Source organism: Gorilla gorilla, chromosome 3, assembly GCF_029281585.2.
Source record: "Gorilla gorilla gorilla isolate KB3781 chromosome 3, NHGRI_mGorGor1-v2.1_pri, whole genome shotgun sequence".
Lineage (NCBI taxonomy): Eukaryota > Metazoa > Chordata > Mammalia > Primates > Hominidae > Gorilla > Gorilla gorilla.
In genome coordinates, this window is record NC_073227.2 from 171274181 (window position 1) to 171300882 (window position 26702).

A 26702-nucleotide genomic window follows, 5' to 3' on the forward strand; every position below is an offset into this window, starting at 1 on the left:
TCAGGGATGGGCAAAGGTTTCTGTGCTGTTGTTTGGCCAAGGGTGTGTGGGATCAAAGTTCTCCTCCTCGGCCCGGGTTCCAGCGGGTGCCAGTGGCTGTTTTGCAAAGTCTCAGGGCCACCCGGGGAAAAGAGGAAGCTCGGGGAGAACACACATGCAAATGAATCTTGGTTGAAGTTTGTCTGGTTACAGGTGCAGAATGGGCGTGGTGGCTCAGGCCTGTAATCCCAGCAGTTTGGGAGGCCAAGGTGGGTGGATCACCTGAGGTCAGGAGTTCCAAGACCAGCCTGGCCAACATGACAAAACCCCATCTCTACTAAAAATAGAAAAACTAGCCGGGCGTGGTGGTGCATGCCCATAATCCCAGCTACTTAGGAGGCTGAGGAGGGAGAATCACTTGAACCAGGGAGGTAGAGGCTGCAGTGAGCTGAGATCGTGCCACTGCACTCTAGCCTGGGTGACAGGGTGAGAACCTGCCTCAAAAAAAAGACACATCACAAAAGCTCAAGAACAAATGGTGTGCGACAGAGGAACCTTATGAAGCAGCAGCAGGAAGGGCAGAGAGTTGGGGCAGTTCCCATGTCTCTCTCTGAGGTTGTGTGGTCTCCTGTCTCTGCTTTTTCCAGTGCCTTGTCAGCTACAGCTTTCTCTGCAAGACTCTTGTTTCTGTCCCCTCATAGTACCCACTTACCTGTGGTTCAGGTTACCCTGGTGCTGCCTCTGTCCGCAGCTTTTCAAGGCTTTACAGTCCCAGGGCTTGAAACCATCTAACTTGACTCTGGATCTTCCAGTTCAGATAGCTGAAGGAATGAGTCAATCTCAAGGGCCAGGCGATACAATGAGTTCTGGGCTGGTGCTGACCCCTGATCAGGTCCAGAGGTTGGCCACAAGGTGCGGTGGGTTGCGGGCTGGGGGAGCAGGCGGCGGGCTTCCTAGGCCCACAGCCGTAGCAGGGTCAGGCTACAGGAGGACGACAGTTTCAAAAAAGCAGTGATGTATAGGTCTAGAACATTCTGCTTGTGCCTCCTCTTTGGTTACAGGACAAGCTTTTTCATAGCTTTCAATAGAAATATTTTTGTTAATGGAAGGGAAGAGCTAATAAAAGGAAGAAGGAGAAAAATGCAAACAGCGATAGAACAAGGCCTCTGGCACTGATCTGAGTCCCAAACCCATCTCCCTCCCTTGAACTGTGAGGTTCAAAGAAAGACATCTGCTAAAGGCAAAATAAGTGGCTGGGCAGTGCCAGTCACTGTCAGGATGCAGGAGTCTCTTCTTGTCGGTACATGCCTCCGCCCTCTGTAAGGATGGAGACCGGAAGTAGCATGAGCTGGCAGGGGCAGCACTGCCTAGCCATCCTGTTAAAATGGTTATGACCCCAGGAAAACCTGCAGAAGTATGTGGTGCTAGGGGAGCAAACCAAGAAGTCAAGTCACACCTCCAGGGTCATAGAATCGGCAGGAGGTGGAGCCATGATGCAGTGTTAGCTTTTGCTGACTCTAAAGTGCATGTTCTTTTTGGGGGCGGGGCGGGGGTGACCCTGTCTATCCATGGCTAAATCAAGGCCTGGAGGGGAGGAGCTAAATAAAGGTTCTGATACAGGCAGATTGTTCATCTGCCCACTTGTTTAGCAAACATTTATTAAGCTGTAATTCTGTCTCAGGATCTAAATTAAATACAGGTACTTAACTGCGGGGTTCCTCAAATCCTGCACAGAGAGAATGGCATGAGCTGTTTCATGTTGATTCCCTTACTTGAGCCGGGCCGAGTCTCAGCCTCTCATTTTCTCTCTCTTCCTCTCACCCTCTCTTTTCAGAAAGGTTGCTAGGATAGAAATGTATTGAATATATAAATTGAAGGCATTTGGCAAAACTTCCCCCAGAATATCTTCATGGCTAAAATGGTGAAATGTGAATTAGGAGATGGTGAAGACAGCTCAGGACAGATTCACCATGTTGAAAGCAGGAGTGCTGATTGATGTTGTCTTGGAGAAAGATCTCTAGAACAGTTTGCTGTCCCACAGAAATATGCAAGCCACAGGAGACAGCATTTCCTAGTATCATGTTAAAAAAAATTTTTTAGAGAAACAGGTGAAATTAATTTTTATAGTATATTTTATTTAACCTAATATGTCTAAATACATCCAAAGTATTATTTTGGCATGTAATCAACATAAATCACTAGGATGTTTTACTTTCTTTGTTCTAAACCTTTGAAATCTGGTGTGCTTTACATTTATAGCATGTCTCAGTTTGGACAGGGCACATTTCAAGTGTTGAACAGCCACGTGGTTAGTGGCTGCCATGCTGCAGCTTCAGTCTTTGTTCTTAACCTTTTTTTTTCCCGCATATGATGTGAATAACAACTTAGAATGCTTTCCTGTTTTTTTTTTTTTAATGGAATGGACTCATTTAAAAGGATCTCAGCAGGTGAGGATACTGATCCAAACCCACGGTGTAGAAGTGAAGTGTGAAGTGCTGTGATTCAATTCTGTAACTACCCAAGGCAAGGCCCTGGCCTGCAGCACGGCTGAACATCTGGGCCTGGAGGATTTCAATGATCGCCCAGTCGTTAGGAGCCAACACAGCTGCTTGAACATTAGCATAATCTTAACTGTGTTATGAGAAGCACACGCAGATCCCAGGCAGTGCTAGCTGGGGATGAAGTTCTGTTCTGGGGACCTTGTTGCATGTGGTGCAGAGAAAGCAATGATCACCCGACAGAGGACAGCTGGAGTGGTGAGGGGGTGTGAATCCTGGCAGCCAAGGACTGGTGGAGAAAACTGTGAGGTAAGAGGAAAGTCGAGGCACATTTGCTCAATGTCTTTGGCTGTGTAAAGGACTGTTCCATAGAAGGGGCACAGCCTTTTTTTAGTTGCTCTGGATGGTCAGCCTGAGGTCAGCAGGTAGGGGGCACAAAAGGTCAGATTTGAGGACAGAGTGAGAGTAAGATTCTAGTAACAGAGCAGTGCAGTCACAGAATCAGCTGCTTTCTAAAGAAAAAGATCATGACAATCACACAAGTTTGCAGCTTATGGAGTATTTCATCCTATCTCATTTGAGATATGCCACAGCCCTAAGAGACAGATATTAATATCCTTGTCTAATAAATAAGGAAATGGAATGGTCAAGAGCTTCCCCAGGCAGGGCAGGTGCCCCATGACAAGGTTTCCTCTTTTGGCAGTCAGAGATGTGTTAGGAGTGCTGCGTGTGTAAGACACAGGTGGGGTGCGAATTCATAGGAACATTCACAGTTTGGCTTTTAACCTTGCTGGAGGAGCCCACTCTCTCAAAAGAGATAGCTTGCCTGGCCAGGCACGTGGCTCACGCCTGTAATCCCAGCAAGGCAGAGGCAGGCGGATCACCCGAGGAAGGCAGTTCAAGACCATCCTGACCAACATGGAGAAACCCCGTCTCTACTAAAAATATAAAATTAGCTGGGCGTGGTGGCGCATGCCTGTAATCCTAGCTACTCAGGAGGCTGAGGCAGGAGAATCACTTGAAACCGGGAGACGGAGGTTGCGGTGAGCCAAGATTGCACCATTGCACTCCAGCCTGGGCAACAAGAGCAAAACTCTGTCTCAAAAAAAAAAGTTGCTTGCCTAAAGGCCAAACCACCCTTCATTTTCTACCACTTTGTCAGTGGCTGAGAAGTTATCAGAGCAGGGGCACTTATTTAGATCAAAGTCAGAGAGTGGTTTTTCCAGAGGGAGGCTGACATGTACAACTTTGGTGAGTCTTGGCCAGGGGGTTCTAAGGGGCAATCTTATGATAAAAACCAAAGCCTTGAACTCGAAGACAGCTGTGGGAAGGCCTTGCCAGCATTGAATGGCTGAGGGGAAGAAAAGCATATATTTGATACAGAGACAGTCATTGGCCCCTACCATGCCCCTTCAGTTTGGGCAGAGCTGGGCACCACAGGCCTCCAGCACCGTCAGGCGGGCTGAGTCTGTTGCATTGCGAGGAGTGGTTGGATGCCTGTCTGTGTTGAGGCTGAAGTTAGTTCCGGGGATGTCTTTCAAATTATCCAAGGCCAAAGCTGCAAAGCAGCCAGCTTCCTGCCAGGTATGAGGAAGGGACAAGCCTGCCCAACTCCCTGGAATCTTGGTTTTGGCAAGGAAAAATAATCCTGAATTTGAGACAGAAAAATAGTTCACTTCGTGTTTCTGGCATAGATCGCCAAGATCTCATAGGAGCAGTCACAGTTTGTCTTCTAACCTTGCTGGAGGAGCCCAGCTCTCTCAAAACAGATTGCTTGCCTAAAGGCCAAACCACCCTTCATTTCATGAGAGAAAAATGTGATGTGCCTTGCTCTGAGCAGTCTGCGGTTCTGGTTCATAGCAGCCAGGGCTGGGAGTGATGTGTCAGTGGTGTTAACAGTAGTCTTGGGTCTTTAGCAATCTTATGACTATAGAGCATGCAAGAAGTTCATCATGGACTCAACTTTTCAAGTCTATCTAAAAGAAAAATCCAAAAGATTTTTCTCCCACTCACCTGAGGAAGTAGAACTTTAAAATGGTTTGTTTGGCTATTTATGTATTTGCTACTTTATGGTCTTGCCCTTCCTTCTTACAAGTAGGAAATTTTGAAACTTCCCAGCCTCCTTCCCCTGCAAGGATAACTTGTGAAGCCTATAGAATTAACAGTGGTTCAACTTTATGCTACACAAAACGGGGGTAAGCTGGGCTGGGTGTTCTTCTGCTTGAAGTAGGAAACGATTTCCTTCCATGTGGTAGGGCAAAAATAGCCAAGTGGAGGCACTAGCACATTTGCTCATGTATAGGTTATGCAGATTTTGAGATTAAAGTTACATCCTTCTTCTGTTTGTGAACATACTTTGGCCTAATGTGATTTCATGTGGAGCTATGGGGCTAATCCATAGTGAACACACACCAGGAACTGGTGAAGTTTCTCCACCTAGCTCAGTGGTGGGTTATTCCAGCTTTTAAATGAAAGACACTTCTGCATCTGGATCCAGGAGGAATCTGTTTATATCATGGGTCAGCTGTCTTTTTTAGCAGGGATGGAGAATGGGGCAGGACTGTCACAATAGAAAGGACTAAACCAGGCCTTTTATTTGCATGGCTGGAAGCTCTTGAGATCACAGCCAGTAACAAGATACCAAAGAAACCTAGTGAAAATCTCTACCTCAACCACCTTTCATGGTGAATCTAAGCTGCTGCAAGCTGTTGTATTTGCTAAGAAGGGTACAAAGTAGGTGCAGTGGGGCTACATCCCAGGTTCCCTGACCATCTCCTGCAAGCTTGACTCACACAACCACTGCCATCTCACTGCCCCTCTGACAGGTGTAGGAGGACATGTGACACCAAGTGTGTGGTCGGCCCCTGACCCTCTGGCTCGGCTGCTCTTAGAGCGAGTGGAAAGGGCAACCCCGGGTTGTCAGTTCCTGACCTCATGCCCTGCTCACGGCTACTCGTGATTCCTGTGCAAGACACTCGGAATCTTCCTGTTGTGTATGCTAAGCAGAAGTGAGGTGTGATGTTTCTCAATGGATAAAATAGCTCTTTTATGAAAGAGCTATTTTATAAAAATAGCTCTTTTATGAAAGAGCTATTTTATAAAAATAGCTTTTATAAAATATAGCTCTTTTATAAATATAGCTATTTTATAAAAATAGCTCTTTATAAAAAAAGCTCTTTTATAAAATAGCTAATTTATGAAAACACTGATTTTTGGTGTACTTTGGGAGTAAGACACTGTCATCTGAGAGTGCGTTGTCTACACGTTTCTATCGATGTTTTTCGGACGTTCATGTTGTCTGTTAGCTCTCCTGCTTTCTCCCAGAGATCTAATGGTATTTCTTAAATGACAGCATCTCAGGGACTTGATTGGTTATATTTCAGTAAGAAACAGTATGTCAGGGAGGAAAATCTTAATTTCTGGAGGCAATGCATCTTAAACCAGCCCTCAGTTACTGTACATGGACCAAGCACAGCCCATCCAGCCGCATCTACTCACTGTGCAGACGCACTGCTCCCTCTGTTGTGGTTCCCTCATTTCCAGCCCCAAAACACCTCTACTTTCACTTCTTTCTTAGCTGGCTTACATTTATGTAAAGTAATAGCCTTTTTAAGGAGTTAGTTAAAATTGAATAAGTAAATATTGAATAAACTGTAAATGTTATTACTGAACAGATTCTGTCATTAAGAAGCCCATGTGTTGATGCCAGCCTTATTTGTTTCATGAAGTGTTGTTTCTTTTAATATTTATTTTTTAAATTTAAATTATTATTATTATTATTTTTTTTTGAGATGCAGTCTCACTCTGTCACCTAGGCTGGAGTGCAGTGGCACAATCTGAGTTCACTGCAACCTCTGCCTCCCAGGCTCAAGCAATTCTTCTGCCTCTGCCTCCTGAGTAGCTGGGATTAACAGGCGCCCACCACCAAGCCTGGCTACTTTTTGTATTTTTAGTAGGGACAGGGTTTCCCCATGTTAGCCAGGCTTGTCTCGAACTCCTGACCTCAAGTGATCCGCCCGCCTCGGCCTCCTAAAGTGCTGGGATTACAGGCGTGAGCCAATGCACCCGGCCAACTTATGTTTCAATTAATTTTCGTTAGTCGTAAGTTTTTAAAACAATAAAGGTAGTGGAGATACTGATTTTTTTTTCTTTTAGGTTTCAAGAGGAGCTTTGCTTTAGGCTTGTTAAGCATAGGGTGGTTGAAGTATCATTTGTGTGGCACGACTTAGGTATTGGTATTTTCTTCTACCATTGTTCACTTAAGAAGTTTTCAAAGAAAGAGTAATATTCACAAGTTAATGAGGATATTAACAGTGAAGATGTTCATCAGTTAATTTATCAGCAACTTTTGGGTATTTCTTTGATTCTAAAATGTACTTTCCCTCCCCCACATTTCACCGTCATCTGTTTTCTTAATGATGGATCTCAGATGAAGTGGTACATAAAAAGTTCCTTGCTAGGCATTTGTAAGATTCAGGTCTAGGTCATTTGTGTGAGTCTCAGTAAGAGGAGAGATCTGGCCAAAGAAAGCTCATTTTCCTGTTTTCAGTCAGGAGGATCTCTCACATTGGTTATTGATCAAAAACTAGGACTGAATCAGAGTTTGACATTTTCTTTGTGAATCATTATTTTATTAATGTTTAAAATTTAGGAGCAAAAAAGGCATTTCCAACAATTCAATTACAGATGCCATTTTATTCAGCTTTTTCTGTCAGACTGAATTGTTCATTCCAAATCCTTGCTTTTAGAGAAGAGCTGAGTGTGTAGGAAAAAAAGAGGGACCACTTGAAGTCTGTTGCAAGAGAAACAGAGATCAAAGTTCACAACATACAAAGAATTTATTTATGCAATACAGGCCTTTTCTGAAATATTTTTCACAGAATTCCACACAGTAATCTACTAGAAAAGTAGAATTATACAACACCAAATGACATTGTTTCTTAGTACAAATTGCTAATCAAAAGGAAGGTGGAGAGGATAGTTTAATAACAAATAGTAAAACAGGTGTTGCTGAATACAGCACCCGGTAGCCTCTATTTGCAAACCTGGGGAGGGAAGGGGGTGCCCCAACAGTGGCTCCGCCTCATTGTCCAGGCACAGGCAAACCGCAGTAGTGAGCTTTGGTACTTGCATTTACTTTAAAAGAAAAACAAATGTTGTGAGCTCAAGAGCATTTCCATCATTTCGTTTTGTTGTGCTATGGAGATGACAGATCAGGAAAAAATGGTAACTATTTCACACTTGCTATAAATTAGATTCCTTGTGCTAACCACACAATAAAATAGCCTCCCCCAAACCATATACTTTTCTAGGTCTAAAACATGCTTGAAGAACAATATTGATTGATAGAATTAATTGAGATGTTTTAAATTACATTTACCATAATTTAAACATTACTATTTAAATCCCAGAAATATTAGTGCTGAAGAAGCACAGTTGTTTGGAAAAATACAGGACCCAAATTACAGCATCAAATTTTCCTATTCCAATATTATAACCCACTTCCCCACTGTGAAAATCCTATTTCTCAAGCTTGTAGATGTATGGGAAATGTTCTTCATAATATTATAGCTGGAATAAGTGGTTTACTTGCTCCACTGTATGTTTCCATAATTGGTGAAAATAGACTTCTCATTATGACTAAAAATATAGATTTTTTAAAACTACAGAACCCAGCAGCCAGTTTTCTGCTTTGCTAATCCCCCCCAAAAAAGTCAAGCAAAGACTACAAAAATAGCAATTATTAATAACTTTAAAAAATATTTTGCTTCTTTGAGCAAATTTAAGTTACATTCAGATGTGGTAGAAGAGAATGATGCTCCAGGTACTTCTGCTCATCCTAGGGGCAGAGTTGATGTACAGCTGTCACCATCAGTAGCGGGTTTGGTATTCATGATGCCACCGGTTAAAGTCGTTGTAAAATAGCACAATGCTTCCTGAAGCCATGCCAGAAATGATGCACCTAGGAGAAGCACAGAGAGAAGGACTTTTACAAACCTGTGTGTCCTAGAGATGTTACTAAAAACTGCTCTCCCCAAATCCGCAAGGTAAATATAGAAGCTGGCAGTCAAGGCTCCAATTTGTGAGAACTAAGGTATGTATTTCATGACTAAAATGTATCCCTGAGTAAGCTCAGAGTACTGCCTCTGACACTCCACAAGGATCCAAGCCACAGCTTGCTTTTTCATTGAAAGGGTACGGACAGCTGGTGTGTGCAGGATGAGTCACTAAAATCTGAACAGATTTGGTAATTTCTAAAGGGGGACTGGGCTGGCAAGACCCATCCATTATATAAGCAACAGACTCAAAAGAAGGAACCACAAAGTAACTGTTGGTGGAAAGAAGCAGCACACACTCAAGTGACAAGAGACACCACCTCTGACAGGTACAGAATCAATGAAGAGTGAAAAAGAAGAGTGTTGCTGACCATAATTTAAGCTGGTCTCCCCTCTGTGGAGAAGTAGTCTATGTCCATCATGCTCTGGGTGAGGACCTAGTCCTCGTAACACAGTGACTCACCAAAATCACTGAAGATAAGAACTTCTGTAAGCTTCTTGGTCTCCTGTCCCCAAAGAGGTGGTGCAGGGAAAGAGATGGAGAACATAGGTGAACCTAAACTGAGCATAGCCAGATTTTTCTCTGTGTAGTTTGGTTAGGACCAGCCCTTAGAAGCCATATTCAGTATCCTTCCTAGTACTTCGTATCAAAATTAGGAATTAAAATGTGTCACTACAAAAAAAAATCAACTAAAAACAAAGGAAGACAGTAAGGAGGAAATGAGAGACAAAACTCTAAGGCAGAAAATTAAATAGCAAAGTGGCAAAAGTCAGTCTTTCCTTATCAGTCATTAAAGAGATTAAATTCTCCAGCCAAAAGGAAGAGATTGGCAGAATGGATAAAAAACATGATCCAACTATATGCTGTCTACAGGAGACCCACTTGAGATCTAAAGACAAACATCTTGAAAGTGAAAGGATGGAAAAGATATTCCATGTAAGTACTAGCAAAGAGAGCTGAGGTGGCTTATACTAATATCAGACAAAATACTCTTTCAGTCAAAAACTGTTACAAGAGACAAGGACACTACATTGAGGAAAGGGTAAATTCACAGAAATATAACAATTATATATGCATTTATCATCAGACCCCCAAGATACAAAGAGCAAATATTAACAGAATTGAAGGGAGAAATGGTTCTACAGTAATAGTTTTAGACGTCAATACCCCACTTTCAATAATGGGTGGAACAACCAGGTGGAAGATAAGGAAATAGGACACTTGAACAATACGCTAAGCCAATTGGACCTGACACACGTATATAGAACACCTTTCCCACAACAATAGAATATACATTTTTTTGCAGTGCACATGGAATAGTCTCCAAGATAAACCATATGTTAGGCCACAAGTGTTAATGACTTAGTAAAGATTAAAATCACAAAGTAGCTTTTCTGATCATAATAGAATGAAACTAGATACCAATAACTGAAGGTAAACTAGAAAATTCACAAATATGTGGAAAGTAAATAAATGATGGGTCAAAAAAAACAACATAAGAGACATCAGAAAATACTGAGACAAATGAAAAGGAAATACAACAAGCCAAAACTTATGAAATGCAGCAAAAGCAATGCTAAAATGGAAATTTTTAGCTGTAAACACATACATTTAAAAATATCTCAAATCAATAACCTAACTTGACCTCTTAAGGAACTAGAAAACAGACTAAACCCCAGGCTAGGCAGAAGGAAGAAAATAAAGAACAGAGTAGAGAGAAATAAAACAGAAAATAGTAAAATGATAGGAAAAAAACCCAAAAATTGGTTCTTTGAAAAAATAACAAAATTGACAAACCTCTAGCTAGACTAAGATGACTTAACTGGGCATGGTGGATCATGCCTGTAATCCCAGCACTTTGGGAGGCCAAGGTGGGTGGATCACCTGGGGTCAGGAGTTCGAGACCAGCCTGGCCAACCTGGGGAAACCTCGTCTCTACTAAAAATACAAAAATTAACTAACTGGGTGTGGTAGTGGGCACCTGTAATCCCAGCTACTTGGAAGGCTGAGGCAGGAGAATCACTTGAACCTGGGAAGCAGAGGTTGCAGTGAGCTGAGATTGCACCATTGCACTCCAGCCTGGGTGATAGAGGAGTGAGACTCCATCTCAAAAAAAAAAAAAGACTCAAATTACTAAAATCAGAAATAAAAGTTGGGACATTACTGATTTGGCAGAAACTGAGTTCAGAGAGACTATTAGAAACAACTGTATACCAACAAATAGGGCAACCTAGATGAAATAGACAAATTCCTGAAAACAGTATACCAAAACTGAATGAAGAAATAATAGAAATGATTAGACTTATGACACGTGAAGAGATTGAATCAGTAATCAAAAACCTCCCAATAAGAAAAGTCCTAGACCAGATGGCTTCACTGATGAAGTCTACCAAACATTTAAAGAAGTATTAACACCAGTCCTTCTCAATTTCTTCCAAAAAATTAAAGAATCCAGAACACTTCCTAAGTGATTCAATAAGGCCAGTATTACCATGACACCAAAGCCAGTTGAAGACATTACAACAAAAGAACATACAGACCAGGATACAAAATACTAGCAAACTGAATTCACTAGCATGGTAGTGGGAATGTACACCATGACCCAGTGGGATTCATTCCGGGAATGCAAGGATGACTCACCATGCAAAAGTCAACCAACATATAACATACTACATTAACAGAACAAACAACAAAACAAGCCCACATGATCATCTCAACTGATGCTGGAAAATTTGACGTGACAAAATTCATCATCCTTTTATTATGAAAACAATAGGAGTAGAAGGAAACTACCTCAAATGATAAACAAACAGCATGTATGAATAACACAGCTAACACCACACTCGATGAAAAAAAAGTTTTTCCCCTATGATTGGGAACAAGGCAAGGATGCCCACTTTAATCACTCTTATCCAACACAGTACTGAAAGTCCTAGACAGAGCAATTACACAAGAAAAAAGTATCCAAATTGGAAAGGAGGAGTGAAACTGTCTCTGTTTACAGATGACATGATCTTGTATGTAGGAAATCCTAAAACTTCCACACCAAAACAAAACAAAAACTTCTTAAGAGCTAATAAATGAATTCGGCAAATTTGCAGGATATACAACACGAAAATCAGTTGCATTTTTATACACTAACAAACAATGAGCAGTCCAAAAGGAAAATTAAGAATTGCAGTGAGCCGAGATCATGTCATTGCACTCCAGCCTGGGTGACAGAGCAAAACAGAAACCCCTAACAAACAGCCAAAACAATCTTGAAAAAGAAGAAATATGTTAGCAGTTGCACATTTTCTGATTTGAAAACTTACAATGGGACAGTAATCAAAACATTGTCATACTGATACAGGCAGACCAACAGAAGAGAAAGTTGAGAAATAATCCCTCACATATGTGCTCAAATAGGGTGCCAAGACCTTTCAACGGAGAAAGCACCTTCTTTTCAACAAATTATGCTGGGAAAATAGGATGTCCACATGCAAAACAATGAAGGTGGACTCTTACCTACCATTATATTAAAAAACTAAAAATAGATTAAAAAACCTAAATATAAATTAAAACTATAAAACTTTTAGATGAAAACATATGGGAAAACCTTCATGACCTTGGATTTTGCAGTGGCTTATTGGATATGATATCAAAACAAAAGAGACAAGATAACAAAACAAACTCATAACAAAAAATAGGACTTCATAAAACGTAAAATCAGGGCTGGGTATAGTGGCTTATGGCTATAATCCCATCCCTTTGGGTGGCTGAGTCAGCAGGATTGTTCGAGCCCAGGAGTTTAAGACCAGCCTGGGCAACATAGTGAGACCCTGTCTCTACAGAAAATAAAAAAGCTGGGCATGGTGGCACATGCCTGGAGTACCAGCTACCATGTAGCTGAGACGGGAGAATCATTTGAGCCCAGGAGGTTGAGGCTTCAGTGAGCTGTGATCGTGCCACTGCACTCCAGTCTGGGCAAAAGAGTGAGACCCTGTCTCAAAAAACAAACAAAAAGTAAAATCTTTTGAGCATCTAAGGATATTAGGAAGAGAGTAAAAAGACAACATCACTGATCATTAGGGAAATCAAAACTACAATGAGAGACCATGCCTGTTAGGACAACTGTTAAAAAATAGAGCAAGGTGTTGATAAGGATGTGGAGAAATTGGAACCCATGTAAAATGGTACAGCCACTGTGGAAAACACTTTAGGGTTTCCTCAAAAAGTCAAACAGAATTGCCATATAACCCAGCAATTCCACTCCTGGGCATACACCCAAAAGGACTGTAAAAAGGGACTTCAATAGATATTTGTATGATAATGTTCATAGCAGCATTACTCACAATAGCCAAAAGGTAGAAACAACCCAAGCGTCCATCATCAACAGGTGAATGATAAACAGAACACAGAATATTCATATAATATTCTGATACATGCTACAACATGGAAGAACCTTGAAAGTGTTATGCCAAGTGAAATAAGCCAGGCACAACACAACAAATATTGTATGAGTCCACTTAACAGAAGGTGCTTAGAAGAGGCAAATTCATAGAGACAGAAAGTAGAATGCACATGAGCTGGTGGGAGAGTCATTAACATGCAGAGCTTCTGTTTATGATGAAAAGGGTCTGGAAATGGATGATGGTGATGGTGGCACAACACTGTAAATGTACATAATGCCACTAAATTATATATCGAAAAGAGTTGAGATGGAAAATATTATATGTTGCCGCAATTTTTTTAAAAGGAACAAAAATGAGTGACTATACGTTAAGAGGACATAAGGTGCCAGATAAAGATGATCCCCCCAAAATCTGCCACTTGAGAGCTTTTAGGAAATAAGCTCTATCTTTCAGGGGACTCTCCAATATGCAGAGATATGCAGAGATAAAGGCATTTTACATTAAACATCTTTACAGCTGTTTCAATTCTATTTACTGATAAAGATACTTCTTCAGGCTGGCAATGGCCGAATAGGAGCAGATCTGGTCTGCAGCTCCCAGTGAGATTGACGCTGGGTGGATGATTTCTGCCATTTCCAACTGAGGTACCTGGTTCATCTCGTTGGGACTGGTTGGACAGTGGATGCAGCCCACGGAGGGCAAGCCGAAGCAGGGTGGGGTGTTGCCTCACCCAGGGAAGTGCAAGGGGTCGGGGAATTCCCTCCCCCAGCCAATGGAGGCTGTGAGGGACTGTGCCATGAGGAATGGTGCACTCTGGCCCAGATACTGCGCTTTTCCCACAGTCTTCACAACCTGCAGACCAGGAGATTCCCTTGGGTGCCTACACCACCAGGGCCATGGGTTTTAAGCACAAAACGGGGCAGCCATTTGGGCAGACACCAAGCTAGCTGCAGGAGTTTTTTTTTTTTTTCATACCCCAGTGGTGCCTGGAATGCCAGCGAGACAGAACCGTTTACTCCCCTGGAAAGGAGGCTGAAGCCAGGGAGCCAAGTGGTCTGGCTCGGTGGGTCCCACTCCCATGGAGCCCAGCAAGCTTTAAGATCCACTGGCTTGAAATTCTTGCTGCCAGCACAGCAGTCTGAAGTTGACCTGGGACACTCAAGCTTGGTGGGGGGAGGAGCGTCCGCCATTGCTGAGGCTTGAGTAGGTGGTTTTACCCTCACGGTGTAAACAAAGCCTCTGGGGAGTTTGAATTGGGTGGAGCTTACTGCAGCTCAGCAAGGCCACTGTGGCCAGACTGCCTCTCTAGATTCCTCCTCTCTGGGCAGGGCATCTCTGAAAAAAAAGGCAGCAGCCCCAGTTAGGGGCTTATAGATAAAACCCCCATCTCCCTGGGACAGAGCACCTGGGGGAAGGGGCAGCTGTGGGTGCAGCTTCAGCAGACTTAAATGTCCCTGCCTGACAGCTCTGAAGACAGCAGTGGATCTCCCAGGACAGCATTTGAGCTCTGCTAATGGTCAAACTGCCTCCTCAAGTGGGTCCTCAACCCCTGTGTCTCCTGACTGGGAGACACCTCATACAGGAGAGCTCTGGCGGAGGCCCCTCTGGAATGAAGCTTCCAGAGGAAGGAACTGGCAGCAATCTTTGCTGTTCTGTAGCCTCCACTGGTGGTACCAAGGTAAACAGGGTCTGGAATGGACCTCTAGCAAACTCCAGCAGACTTGCAGCTGAGGGGCCTGTGAGAAGGAAAACTAACAAACGGGAATAGCGTCAACATCAACAAAAAGGATGTCTAGACACAGAAAACCCATCCAAAGGTCACCAACATCAAAGACTAAAGATAGATAGATAAATCCACAAAAATGGGGAGAAACCAGTGCAAAAAGCTGAAAATTGCAAAAACCAGAATGCCTCTTCTCCAAAGGATTACAACTCCTTGCCAGAAAAGGAACAAAGCTGGACAGTTTGAGAAATTAACAGAAGTAGGCTTCAGAAGGTGGGTAATAAACTCCTCCGAGCTAAAGGATCACGTTCTAATCCAATGCAAGGAAGCTAAGAACCTTGAAAAAAGGTTAGACGAATTGCTAACTAGAATAACCAGTTTAGAGAAGAACATAAATGACCTGATGGAGCTGAAAAACACAGCACAAGAACTTCATGAAGCATACACAAGTATCATTAGCCAAATCGATCAAGCAGAAGAAAGGATATCAGAGATTGAAGATCAACTTAATGAAATAAAGAGAGAAGATTAGAGAAAAAAGAATGAAAAGGAACAAACAAAGCCTTCAAGAAATATAGGACTATGTGAAAAGACCAAATCTACATTTGATTTGTATACCTGAAGGTGACAGGGAGAATGGAACCAAGTTGGAAAATACTCTGCAGGATATTATCCAGGAGAACGTCCCCAACCTAGCAAGACAGACCAACATTCAAATTCAGGAAATACAGAGAACACCACAAAGATACTTCTCAAGAAGAGCAACTCCAAGACACATAATCATCAGATTATGTGAAGGTAGAAATGAAGGAAAAATTGTTAAGGGCAGCCAGAAAGAAAGGTCGGGTTACCCACAAAGCAAAGCCCACCAGACTAACAGCGGATCTCTCAGCAGAAACCCTACAAGCCAGAAGAGAGTGGGGGCCAATATTCAACATTCTTAAAGAAAATAATTCTCAACCCAGAATTTCATATCCAGCCAAACTAAGCTTCATAAGCAAAGGAGAAATAAAATCCTTTACAGACAAGCAAATGTTGAGAGATTTAGTCACCACCAGGCCTGCCTTACAAGAGCTCCTAAAGGAAGCACTAGACATGGAAAGGAACAACTGGTACCAGCCACTATGAAAACATACCAAATTGTAAAGACCATCGACGCTATGAAGGAAACTGCATCAACTAATGAGCAAAATAACCAGCTAGCATCATAATGACAGGATCAAATTCACACATAACAATATTAACTTTAAATGTAAATGGACTAAATGCTCCAATTAAAAGACACAGACTGGCAAATTGGATAAAGAGTCAAGACCCATCAGTGTGCTATATTCAGGAGACCCATCTCACATGCAAAGACACACATAGGCTCAAAATAAAGGGATGGAGGAAGATTTACCAAGCAAATGGAATACAAAAAAAAGTAGGGGTTGCAATCCTAGTCTCTGATAAAGCAGACTTTAAATCAACAAAGATCCAAAGAAACAAAGAAGGCCATGACATAATGGTAAAGGGATCAATGCAACAAGAAGACCTATCCTAAATATATATGCACCCAATACAGGAGCACCCAGATTCATAAAGCAAGTTCTTAGAGACCTACAAAGAGACTTAGACTCCCACACAATAATAGTGGGAGATTTTAACACCCCACTGTCAATATTAGATCAATGAGACAGAAAAGTAACAACAAGGATATTCAGAACTTGAACTCAGCTCTGGACCAAGCAGACCTAACAGACATCTACAGAAATCTCCACCCCAAATCATCAGAATATTCATTCTTCTCAGCACCACACTGCACTTATTCTAAAATTGACCACATAATTGGAAGTAAAACACTCCTCAGCAAATGCAAAAGAATGGAAATCATAACCAATAGTCTCTCAGACCACAGTGCAATCAAATTAGAACTCAGGATTAAGACACTCACTCAAAACCGCACAACTACATAGAAACTGAACAATTTGTTCCTGAATGACTACTGGGTAAATACTGAAATGAAGGCAGAAATAAAGATGTTACTTGAAACCAATGAGAACAAAGACACAACATACCAGAATCTCTGGGACACATTTAAAACAGTGTTTTGAGGGAAATTTATAGTATGTAATGCCCACAAGAGAAAGCAGGAAAGATCTAAAATCAACACCCTAACATCACAATTAAAAGAACTACAGAAGGAAGAGCAAACACATTCAAAAGCTAGCAGAAGACACTAAGATCAGAGGAGAACTGAAGGAGACAGGGACACAAAAAACCCTTCAAATCAATGAATCCAGGAGCTGGTTTTTTTGAAAAGATCAACAAAATAGACCACTAGCCAGATTAATACAGAAGAAAAGAGAGAAGAATCAAATATACACAATAAAAAATGATAAAGGGGGTATCACCACTGATCACACAGAAATACAAACTACCATCAGAGAATACTATAAACACCTCTACGCAAATAAACTAGAAAATCTAGAAGAAATGGATACATTCTTGGGCACATACACCCTCCAAAGTCTAAACCAGGAAGAAGTCAAATCCCTGAATAGACCAATAACAAGTTCTGAAATCAATAGCCTACCAACCAAAAAAAGTCCAGGACCAGACAGATTCACAGCCAATTTCTACCAGAGGTACAAAAAGGAGCTGGTACCATTCCTCCTGAAACTATTCCAATCAATAGAAAAAGAGGGAATCCTCCCTAACTCATTTTATGAGGCCAGCATCATCCTGATACCAAAACCTGGCAGAGACACAACAAAGAAAGAAAATTTCAGGCCAATATGCCTAATGAACATCAATGTGAAAATCCTCAATAAAATACTGGCAAACCAAATCCAGGAGCACATCAAAAAGCTTATCCACCATGATCAAGTGGGCTTCATCCCTAGGATGCAAGGCTGGTTCAACATACACAAATCAATAAAAGTAATCCATCACATAAACAGAATCAATGACAAAAACCACATGATTATCTCAATAGATGCAGAAAAGGCCTTCAACAAAATTCAATACCCCTTCATCCTAAAAACTCTCAATAAACTAGGTACTGATGGAATGTATCTCAAAATAATAAGAGCTATTTATGACAAACCCACAGCCAATATCATACTGAATGGGCAAAAACTAGAAGCATTCCCTTTGAAAACTGGCACAAGACAAGGATATACCCTCTCTCACCACTCCTATTCAACATAGTATTGGAAGTTTTGGCCAGGGCAATCAGGCAAGAGAAAGAAAGAAAGGGTATTCAGATAGGAAAAGAGGAAGTCAAATTATCCCTGTTTGTGATGACATGATTGTATATTTAGAGAACCCCGTTGTCTCAGCCCAAAATCTCCTTAAGCTGATAAACAACTTCAGCAAAGTCTCAGGATACAAAATCAATGTGCAAAAATCACAAGCATTCCTATACACCAATAACAGACAAACAGCCAAATCATGAGTGAACTCCCATTCACAGTTGCTACAAAGAGAATTAAATACCTAGGAATCTAACTTACAAGGGATGTGAAGGACCTCTTCAAGGAGAACTACAAACCACTGCTCAAGGAAATAAGAGAGGACACAAATAAGTGGAAAAACATTCCATGCTCATGGATAGGAAGAATCAATATTGTGAAAATGGTCATACTGCCCAAAGTAATTTATAGATTCGATTCAATGCTATCCCCATCAAGCTACCATTGACTTTCTTTCTTCACAGAATTAGAAAAAACTACTTTAAATTTCATATGGAACCAAAAAAGAGCCTGCATAGCCAAGACAATCCTAAGCAAAAAGAACAAAGCTGGAGGCACCATACTACCTGACTTCAAACTATACTACAAGGCTACAGTAACCAAAACAGCATGGTACTGGTACCAAAACAGATATATAGACCAATGGAACAGAACAGAGGCCTCAGAAATAACACCACGCATCTACAACCATCTGATCTTTGACAAACCTGACACAAACAAGCAATGGGGAAAGGATTCCCTAATTAGTAAATGGTGTTGGGAAAACTGGCTAGCCATATGCAGAAAACTGAAACTGGACCCCTTCCTTACACCTTATACAAAAATTAACTCAAGATGGATGGAAGACTTAAACGTAAGGCCTAAAACCATAAAAACCCTAGAAGGAAACCTAGGCAATACCATTCAGGACATAGGCATGGGCAAAGACTTCATGACTAAAACACCAAAAGCAATGGCAACAAAAGCCAAAATTGACAAATGGGATCTAATTAAAGAGCTTCTGCACAGCAAAAGAAACTATCATCAGAGTGAACAGGCAGGCTACAGAATTGGAGAAAATTTTTGCAATCTATCCAACTGACAAAGGGCTAATATCCAGAATCTACAAAGAACTTAAGCAAATTTACAAGAAAAAAACAACCCCATCAAAAAGTGGGCAAAGGATATGAACAGACACTTCTCAAAAGAAGACATTTACGCAGCCAGCAAACATATGAATAAAAGCTCTTTATCACTGGTCATTAGAGAAATGCAAATCAAAACCACAATGAGACACCATCTCACACCCTTCAGAATGGGAATCATTAAAAAGTTAGGAAACAACAGATGCTGGAGAGGATGTGGAGAAACAGAAATGCTTTTACATCATTGGTGGGAGTGTAAATTAGTTCAACCATTGTAGAAGACAGTGTGGCGATTTCTCAAGGATATAGAACCAGAAATACCATTTGACCCACAATCTCATTACTGGGTATATACCCAAAGGATTATAAATCATTCTAGTATAAAGACACATGCACATCTATGTTTATTGTGGCACTATTCACAATAGCAAAGACTCGGAACCAACCCAAATGCCCACAATGATAGACTGGATAAAGAAAATGTGGCACATACACGCCATGGAATACTATGCAGCCATACAAAAGAATGAGTTCATGTCCTTTGCAGGGACATGGATGAAGCTGGAAACTGTCATTCTCAGCAAACTAACACAGGAACAGAAAAGCAAATACCTCATCTTCTCACTCATAAGTGGGAGTTGAACAAAGAGAACATATGGACACAGGGGAACATCACACACGGGGGCCTGTTGTGGGGGTGGGGGCCTAGGGGAGGGATAGCATTAGGAGAAATACCTAATGTAGATGACGGGTTGATGGGTGCAGCAGACCACCATGGCACATGTATACCTATGTAACAAACTGCGTTCTGCACATGTACCCCAGAACTTAAGGTATAATTAAAAAAAAAGATACTTCAAAGAAATATAAAAAGCTTTGCATCACTGTAATCAGAGCCTTTGCTACTTAAATTCTGTCTGTTCCTTGAGAACTCAGCCTTTGTCCAAGAGTGGCAATGTCATCAGAAAGAAAATCACACTTTTTAAAAAAGTGTTCTTGGTTTGATTGTACAGGTGACCCCCACAACTCAACTCCATCAGCCCATTTAAATAAATTCCCTCTGCAGGTTTTACTATACAATTTTGAAAAAAAAATTTTTTTTTTTTTTTGTAGCGACAGGGTCTTGTAATGTTGCCCAGGCTGGTTTCGAACTCCTGGGCTCAAGTGATTCTCCTGCCTCAGCCTCCCAAAGTACTGGGATTATAGGTGTAAGCCAACACGACCAGTCCCCTCTGCAGTTTTTGAAACCCCTATTTGTAGCCCATGATTCCAGTGTTACCTCTGGTCGTAAGACAGCGCCATGGCCCGGATTCCAGCGTCGCATCCTGGATAGGCAAAGAGCTGCTTGAGGTCCGACACCTGCCGGACCACGACCACTCCTCTGTCTCCTCCTGTGAGCAGGTACTGCCCATCTCGGCTCAGCTGGATGGCCTGTGAGACACAGCAACATTCAGTAGAAATGTGGTTCTAGGAAACTTTCGGCCCCCATCCTGTTTTTGAGTCATTATTACACCAGCTACTATGGTGCAGAGAGAAGAGAGAGAGATCCTCAGGAGTGAGTTTTTAGAAAATCGTGAGTTGCAGAAGATCTGCCATTTTTCAAAAACCAAATGGACAAAAGTTCATCAATGCTTGAGATTTTTTTGGCTTTGCTTTTTTAAATACTAGGTAGCAAACTCTTCCAGTTCTACAAATGCTACTGGAATGGTGTGTGTTGTGGACTGGGACCAGTGCTCTAATGAGAAGCCCTGGCATCTCTTCATTTGCACTGCGGACATGCTAATAAGCCTGTTTTGTCCCAAGACTTGGCAGACGGTGCCACCTGACCTTACATCCCCTCTAATCCCCTGCAACTCCGGCTGGAGGTAGGCGGCCAGCAGCCTCGGCACCTTCCCTGAGCCTGCTGGATTTTGACAGCAGTTGGGAAGAAGACTTGGTAGAGAGCTACAACTTCCAGGGTGATTAAATCTCAGTTCAGCATTTTCTTGCTCCAGGGCTGACAGTGCTCCAGCCTGTGGTTTAGTCAGCTCTAGGCTGTGCCCCTCTGTCCTTTCCTACTAGCGCTGAACAGACAGTACAGGCTCAGAATTTGCTCTTTGATCCTGTAAAATGGGCATCCATGAATGAAAGCCTGTGGGCCAAGTGCAGCCCACTGCCTGTTTCATATAATTGTTTAACATTTTTTAATGCTTGAATTTTTCATGACACATGAATATTTATATGAATTCCAAATTTGAATCCCCATAAACAGGTTTTTTTTTTTTCCCCCTCGAGACACGGTCTTGCTCTGTCATCCAGGCTGGAGTGCAGTGGCGCAGTCTCAGCTCACTACAATCTCCACCTCTCAAGTTCAAGTGATTCTCATACCTCAACCTCCTGAGCAGTTGGGATTACAGGTGCCCACCACAACACCCGTCTAACTTTTGTATTTTTAGTAGAGACGGGGTTTCACCATGTTGGTCAGGCTGGTCTTGAACTCCTGACCTCAAGTGATCCACCCGCTCGGCCTCCCAAAGTGCTGGGATTACAGGCGAGAACCACTGTGCCTGGCCTTCCATAAATAAGGTTTTACCGGAACATCGCCACACCTATTTGTTTATGACTGCTTTCACAGGTAGTTGCAGCAGAGAATGTAGAACCCTCAAAGCCGAAAATATTTACTTTCTGTCCATTTATAGAAAAAGTGTGGTGACTCCTAATTATCCCTCCCTACTCCAAAAGCCAATCCTATTACCCCTTCCTCTCCTCCTGCCTGGTACCTCCAAGCCTTGTTTTCTTAGCTTATTAAGATACAAATTTCCTTTCTTTAGTGGATGGCATCAGAGTTTTAAAGCCACTACAAACAGCTGTAATCGCATGTCCACCTGGACACAGGGGAATACAGATTGTGCTGGCAAGCCAGAAAGAAAAAAACCTAATTTCTGATACATTGACACTGTTCTACATTCAGTTCTAGCATAGCTGCCTTAAGTCTTCACTGTTTGACATATCTTTTAAAAAATCATAGAAAGGCAAAGACTTTCTTAGCCATTTATTTCACATTCACCCAAATGCCAACTTTTAGTGGTCCCTTAAATACAGCTTATTCTCAAGAACACAAAAACACATCTAGGAAATAAAAACCCATGTGTGGAAGACAGTTACATATTCTCTAAGTTTTGTTAACTAAACACAGATATTAAGATGATACTTTCAAGATGAGCAAAAATCAATATCCTTTTCCCCCACTCATTTCACAAATGGCAATCTCTAGGGGTGTCTGGGAACTGCAGTGGAGACTAGGACAAACAATTATTTGCTACACTTATAAAATTCAGCTGATGAAAATCCATTAACCTTATGGTTGTAGTTCACTTGAATTTTATACTTGAAGCTTTTTACTGGATAAGTGTTATACTAAAACAAAACCATTGATCTTTAATTCTTTGTTCTAGTAAAGAATCTCTAATCCTGCTTCCATCTGAAATTAAGTAAAACCTGGGCTTTAGGGACTATACAGTCATCAGCATTCAAAACATTTTAATGAATCAGATGCCTCCCAAGGTGAAAAAAGATTTCGCTGGCCTCTTTCAGGAGAGGCCAAATTCCTCTGGCAGCAAGAGCCAGGGTAACATTTAGCAAGCAGCACCTGATCTCCCACTCAAATTCTGACAGGCCGCCTCCGCATCCAGGTTGGGTTGTGACTAGAGGTTTTCAGAGGGCCCCAGAGACATGTTAATCTCATCCCCTGAAATCGTGAGTGCTCTGGACAACACCGTGGCTGCACGGGTTTTAAGGAGGTAGTAGCAGGCCACAGCAATCTGCTGGGGATGACCACATTCTAAAACAGCCTCAGGAAGGGAAAACAAATGCATTCCCCTGGGTGAATGGTGGTTCTCCCTTGTTTAGGACAAAATAACTTTGCTGCTCTGTACAGGCTGCCTCCTTAAATATCAGCTATTCATAAAGACATCTCAACACTGTCTAGTTGATGGACTGTGATATGCTGCTAACCAAAATGCCACAGAGCAATCTGGCATCTAAAATAAAAATAGGTGGGAAGTGCAGAGCTTCCCCAGGCTGCCTGCCTGCAGGGTTCTTGGTATTTCACAGAAACTTAATTTCTGGTCTGAGCTGATGACTAATTTGTTTCCATGGTGTCCATTCCTTATATGGGCTCAGATTGAGGAAGGAGCTGGAGATTCTGCTCTGTGGTGTCTTGGATTCCCAGCCTGTGGCTTCCTTCCTCGCCTCCCGAGGTAGTGAGCTGTGAAAGTTTCAGTCTCTGGAGCTGTGGGCAGGTATTGCTCATTTTAGGCAAGCTCGCTTTAATCACACAGTTGCCACTTGCAAGTTAGCATGATAAAGTGCAGGAGTGCTGGGAAAAAGGCAATGGATTGTTTAAGCCTAAAATCCAGTGGGAAATATTAAAGAGGGAAAAAGCAATGGCTACAGGGCAGAGAGGAGAAGCATGTGTGTACTAATGGTCTGCAGAAAGCCTCCCACTGCTGCCTCAAGGAACTTCCCAGAGCCCCTGGTACTAACTGAAATGCCACAGAAATTGCTTCAGTCAGCCAGGGATCTCAAATTATTTTACAGATTTATTAGCGTAGCTGACAATATAATCGCAACTCAAAGTGACAGATTATCCACATTATTATTGTAAAGAAAAGAGGAAAAGAAAATCCTCTGATGTGTACTTGGTTTAAATGCAGCATTATGGGAAGGTAGGGAAAAATAAAAGCGAGTGCGTGTGTCTCTGTGCGTGCCTCGTGGAGGCCGGCAGAATGTGATGGAGAGACTGCAGAGAACAGTGGAGACAAGAAGGAAGCCGTCCACTGAATCAAGAAATGAATCCCAGGAGACAGAGCAGCAAGGGTCCTTCATTTCCTCAATGTAACCTATATGTAGGAGCTTTGTTCCCTGAGACCAGTATTTACTTAGGAGAAGGGGGTGATCAGACTAGATCTGGGAAAGTGGGAGAATTTATGACATCTAAGCTGCATAGGTCAGAATAGCAATGAGTGAAATATCCAGAGCTAGCCCAACGCCAGGGTAGAAGCCCCTGTGACTCTACTCCTGCCCCCAACATGTCCTGGGTCCCCTCATTGTATACAGCTCACATGCCCTGCCCTCCAGCCTGATTCTGGAAAATGAGGACCACCGCAGCTTTATTTTACTTTAACCTTCACCATGGAGTTTGGAGGTAAGAAACAAAGGACCTTGAGAAACTAGCCTCTGAAAAGAACAGTTCTTACTCTTTTTCTCAATGTCTAATACTTGTGGAGTCCTGTCCTGGAGATGAAGCAAGAGCCCAGAAGGTCCACTGGCGGTGCCATTTCGGGTAGACCCAGTGGGAGAAAATGCCTGCCTAATTCATATCATAATTTGAAGCCCAACTTCTTTAACATGTTTTGGTCTTGTTGTCCATGAAGTCATAGCTGAAATTAATAATCCTAAATAGTCATAATCCCACCACCAAGCTATTCAGATGTAAAGAGAATCCAGTTTTAAGTGTCATCTAATGTACTATTTCAACTTTCATACTCAGAAAACAATGTGCAGTGCATTTTCTTAGAAAAAAAGAAATGAGCAGTGCCACTAAAAGCCACCCAGGATGGCTTCAGAAGCCCCTAAGAAAACCTCTTCTATTGAAGGACCGTCCTCAGCTGTGCTGAGTGATGTGGTCAGCACAGCTGGCACTGCTCTGGTGTGCAAAGTGTGTGAGCCTTGTCTGAGTGCTACCTAAAGATTTTTTGTTGGTGTGGAAAAGAGGCCCTCGGCAATCCAAAAATAGAGGTTTCTTTCGCGAACCCTCTCCCTCCACACTTGACACGCGTTGAGGTAAAAGTCGTGAATGCTGCAGAGTCCCCAGGGCACTCACTCTTATGTTATCATCTGTTTCCATCGTGGCCTGGAGTTTTCCATTCACACTGAATGTACAGAAGAGGCCGTTTTCATAGAATATGACACAATGACCCTCTCTTGAAGCCTGAATGAGTTTTGGTTTCAGGCAGTTTTCGGGACCCTCCAAGGTCCTCAACAAGTCTCCATTCATGGAATGTATGAGACATGGTCCTTCTGAGAAGAGAGGAGAAATAAAAGGCAAAATTATTTAATGAAAACAGACAATACAATCTGAATCTTGAGCACAGATCAAACAGGATTATAGAACCACACTACAGATGTAGAAAGCCTTTAAAAAACTTCCATCTTACGTGTAAGTTATTTTGCAAAATCTCCTCTTCATGTTTGCCAGATCTCACCTTCCACTCAGGAGAGGAGAGAAGCCAAACCACGTAAGTCCAAGTTCACTTTCCTCAAGAGACAGGAAGTTACTCTATGAAATTCATTATGCTAACAGGCAATACAAACTGGAGGAACTGAGAAACAGGATAAGCTTCAAATTCTAGCACAGCTTCAAGGAGGCTGGGATGCAAACAAACAAGGGCTGCGGGCAGGTACACTAAGACCTCTCCCTGCACCTTGCAGGAGCCCCAACGGCCACGGCACTGTGGGCCTATGCAGGGACAGCCAGCTCAATCAGCCTCTGAGTGCCTTAGCCTTCTTCCCCAGCAACTGCTCACTACTTTTTTTACACTGAAAGGGGGTCCCTGGTAGTTCCTCTCAACCTCCAAAAAATTCACACAGGAACCCTTCAGCCACTTCTCCTTGGCAACTGAGTGAACCCACCTCCCTGCTGCCTTCACAGCAAGCAGCAGCATCTACCACTCCCAACGCCTGGGCGGACCACCAGGCCAAGGTGCCAGAGAAGGACAGGCAGCTACTGGGAGCCCACACACAGCCAAGCTTTTTGTTTCTATTGAGTACCTGCTACATGTAAAGCAAAGAAGGAATAAGGAACAAAGATTGCTTGTGTGATGAGCAAGTTCCAAGAGATATCTCAGTCAGATAACGGGGGTCACTGGGGTATGCACCCTGCTACTCTACTGGCTAAATTACTCATGGCCACATGGAATCGTTGCCTTTTCCCCACAATGACTATTGAAAGCTTGCCCTTTTAAAAATAAGGCTTTTAGCTCTTTCTTGACCACTCAGGTAGTTGATAAATTTTTAAAATATCCACAGGCAGTCTTTGCTTTACACAGTTCCAGCATGCATGAATTTCAGTTATCACTCCTTAAATAACACCAGCCCTCCAATAACATAGTTCAAATTTAGGTTGTCATAGTAATTGCATAAAGTATGCACTTTTGTGGCTAGCTCTTCAGTCCACAAATCACTATATAAATAACAGATGTGCATCATCATCATCAGTGACCAATCACATCACTCCTTTCAAAATATGTCGATGACTGCTCACTGCATATCTGTTATTCAGTTCCCACACAGACAGCAAACTGTGCAGCTGTGTTGCTTTTTTGTCTCCTAGTGATAAAGCCATGTAACATTTCACAAAAATGGATAATCAAAAATGGATAATCAAAAAGGGGTACTGGCCAACAAAGATGAAACTGCAGTAAAGAAATGGAAAATGATAAAACTGAAAGTACAATTTGAATTGAATATAAATGGAATTATAGAAGAGCGAGCTGCCTGTGGGATGCTGACCCTGCTGAGACACTGTACATATGCAGCCAGGAAGGGAATGAAGGAACTTATCAGTGTAAGTTAGGGAAGAAGGTGTAACAAAGATGTCCCAGAATTTAAACCAGCAAAAGCCTCACATTAAAGGAATTCTAGGGAATATT

General features: G+C 42.2%; 1 protein-coding gene across 4 annotated transcripts in view; it reads right to left on the bottom strand.

Moving 5' to 3' along the window:
* Nucleotides 1-7290: 7290 nt before the first annotated feature.
* The window catches only part of LRBA (LPS responsive beige-like anchor protein), a 766360-nt gene continuing 746948 nt past the window's right edge, over nt 7291-26702 (bottom strand). For all 4 annotated transcript variants that reach the window (XM_031010185.3, XM_055385519.2, XM_055385518.2 and 1 more), the window contains exons 55-57: nt 24875-25071; nt 20291-20442; nt 7291-8439 (exon numbers count right to left, since the gene is read on the bottom strand). In XM_031010185.3, the coding sequence (XP_030866045.3) occupies nt 8349-8439; nt 20291-20442; nt 24875-25071 (440 nt within the window). In that variant the 3' untranslated portion in view covers nt 7291-8348. The remainder of the gene's footprint in view (nt 8440-20290; nt 20443-24874; nt 25072-26702) is intronic.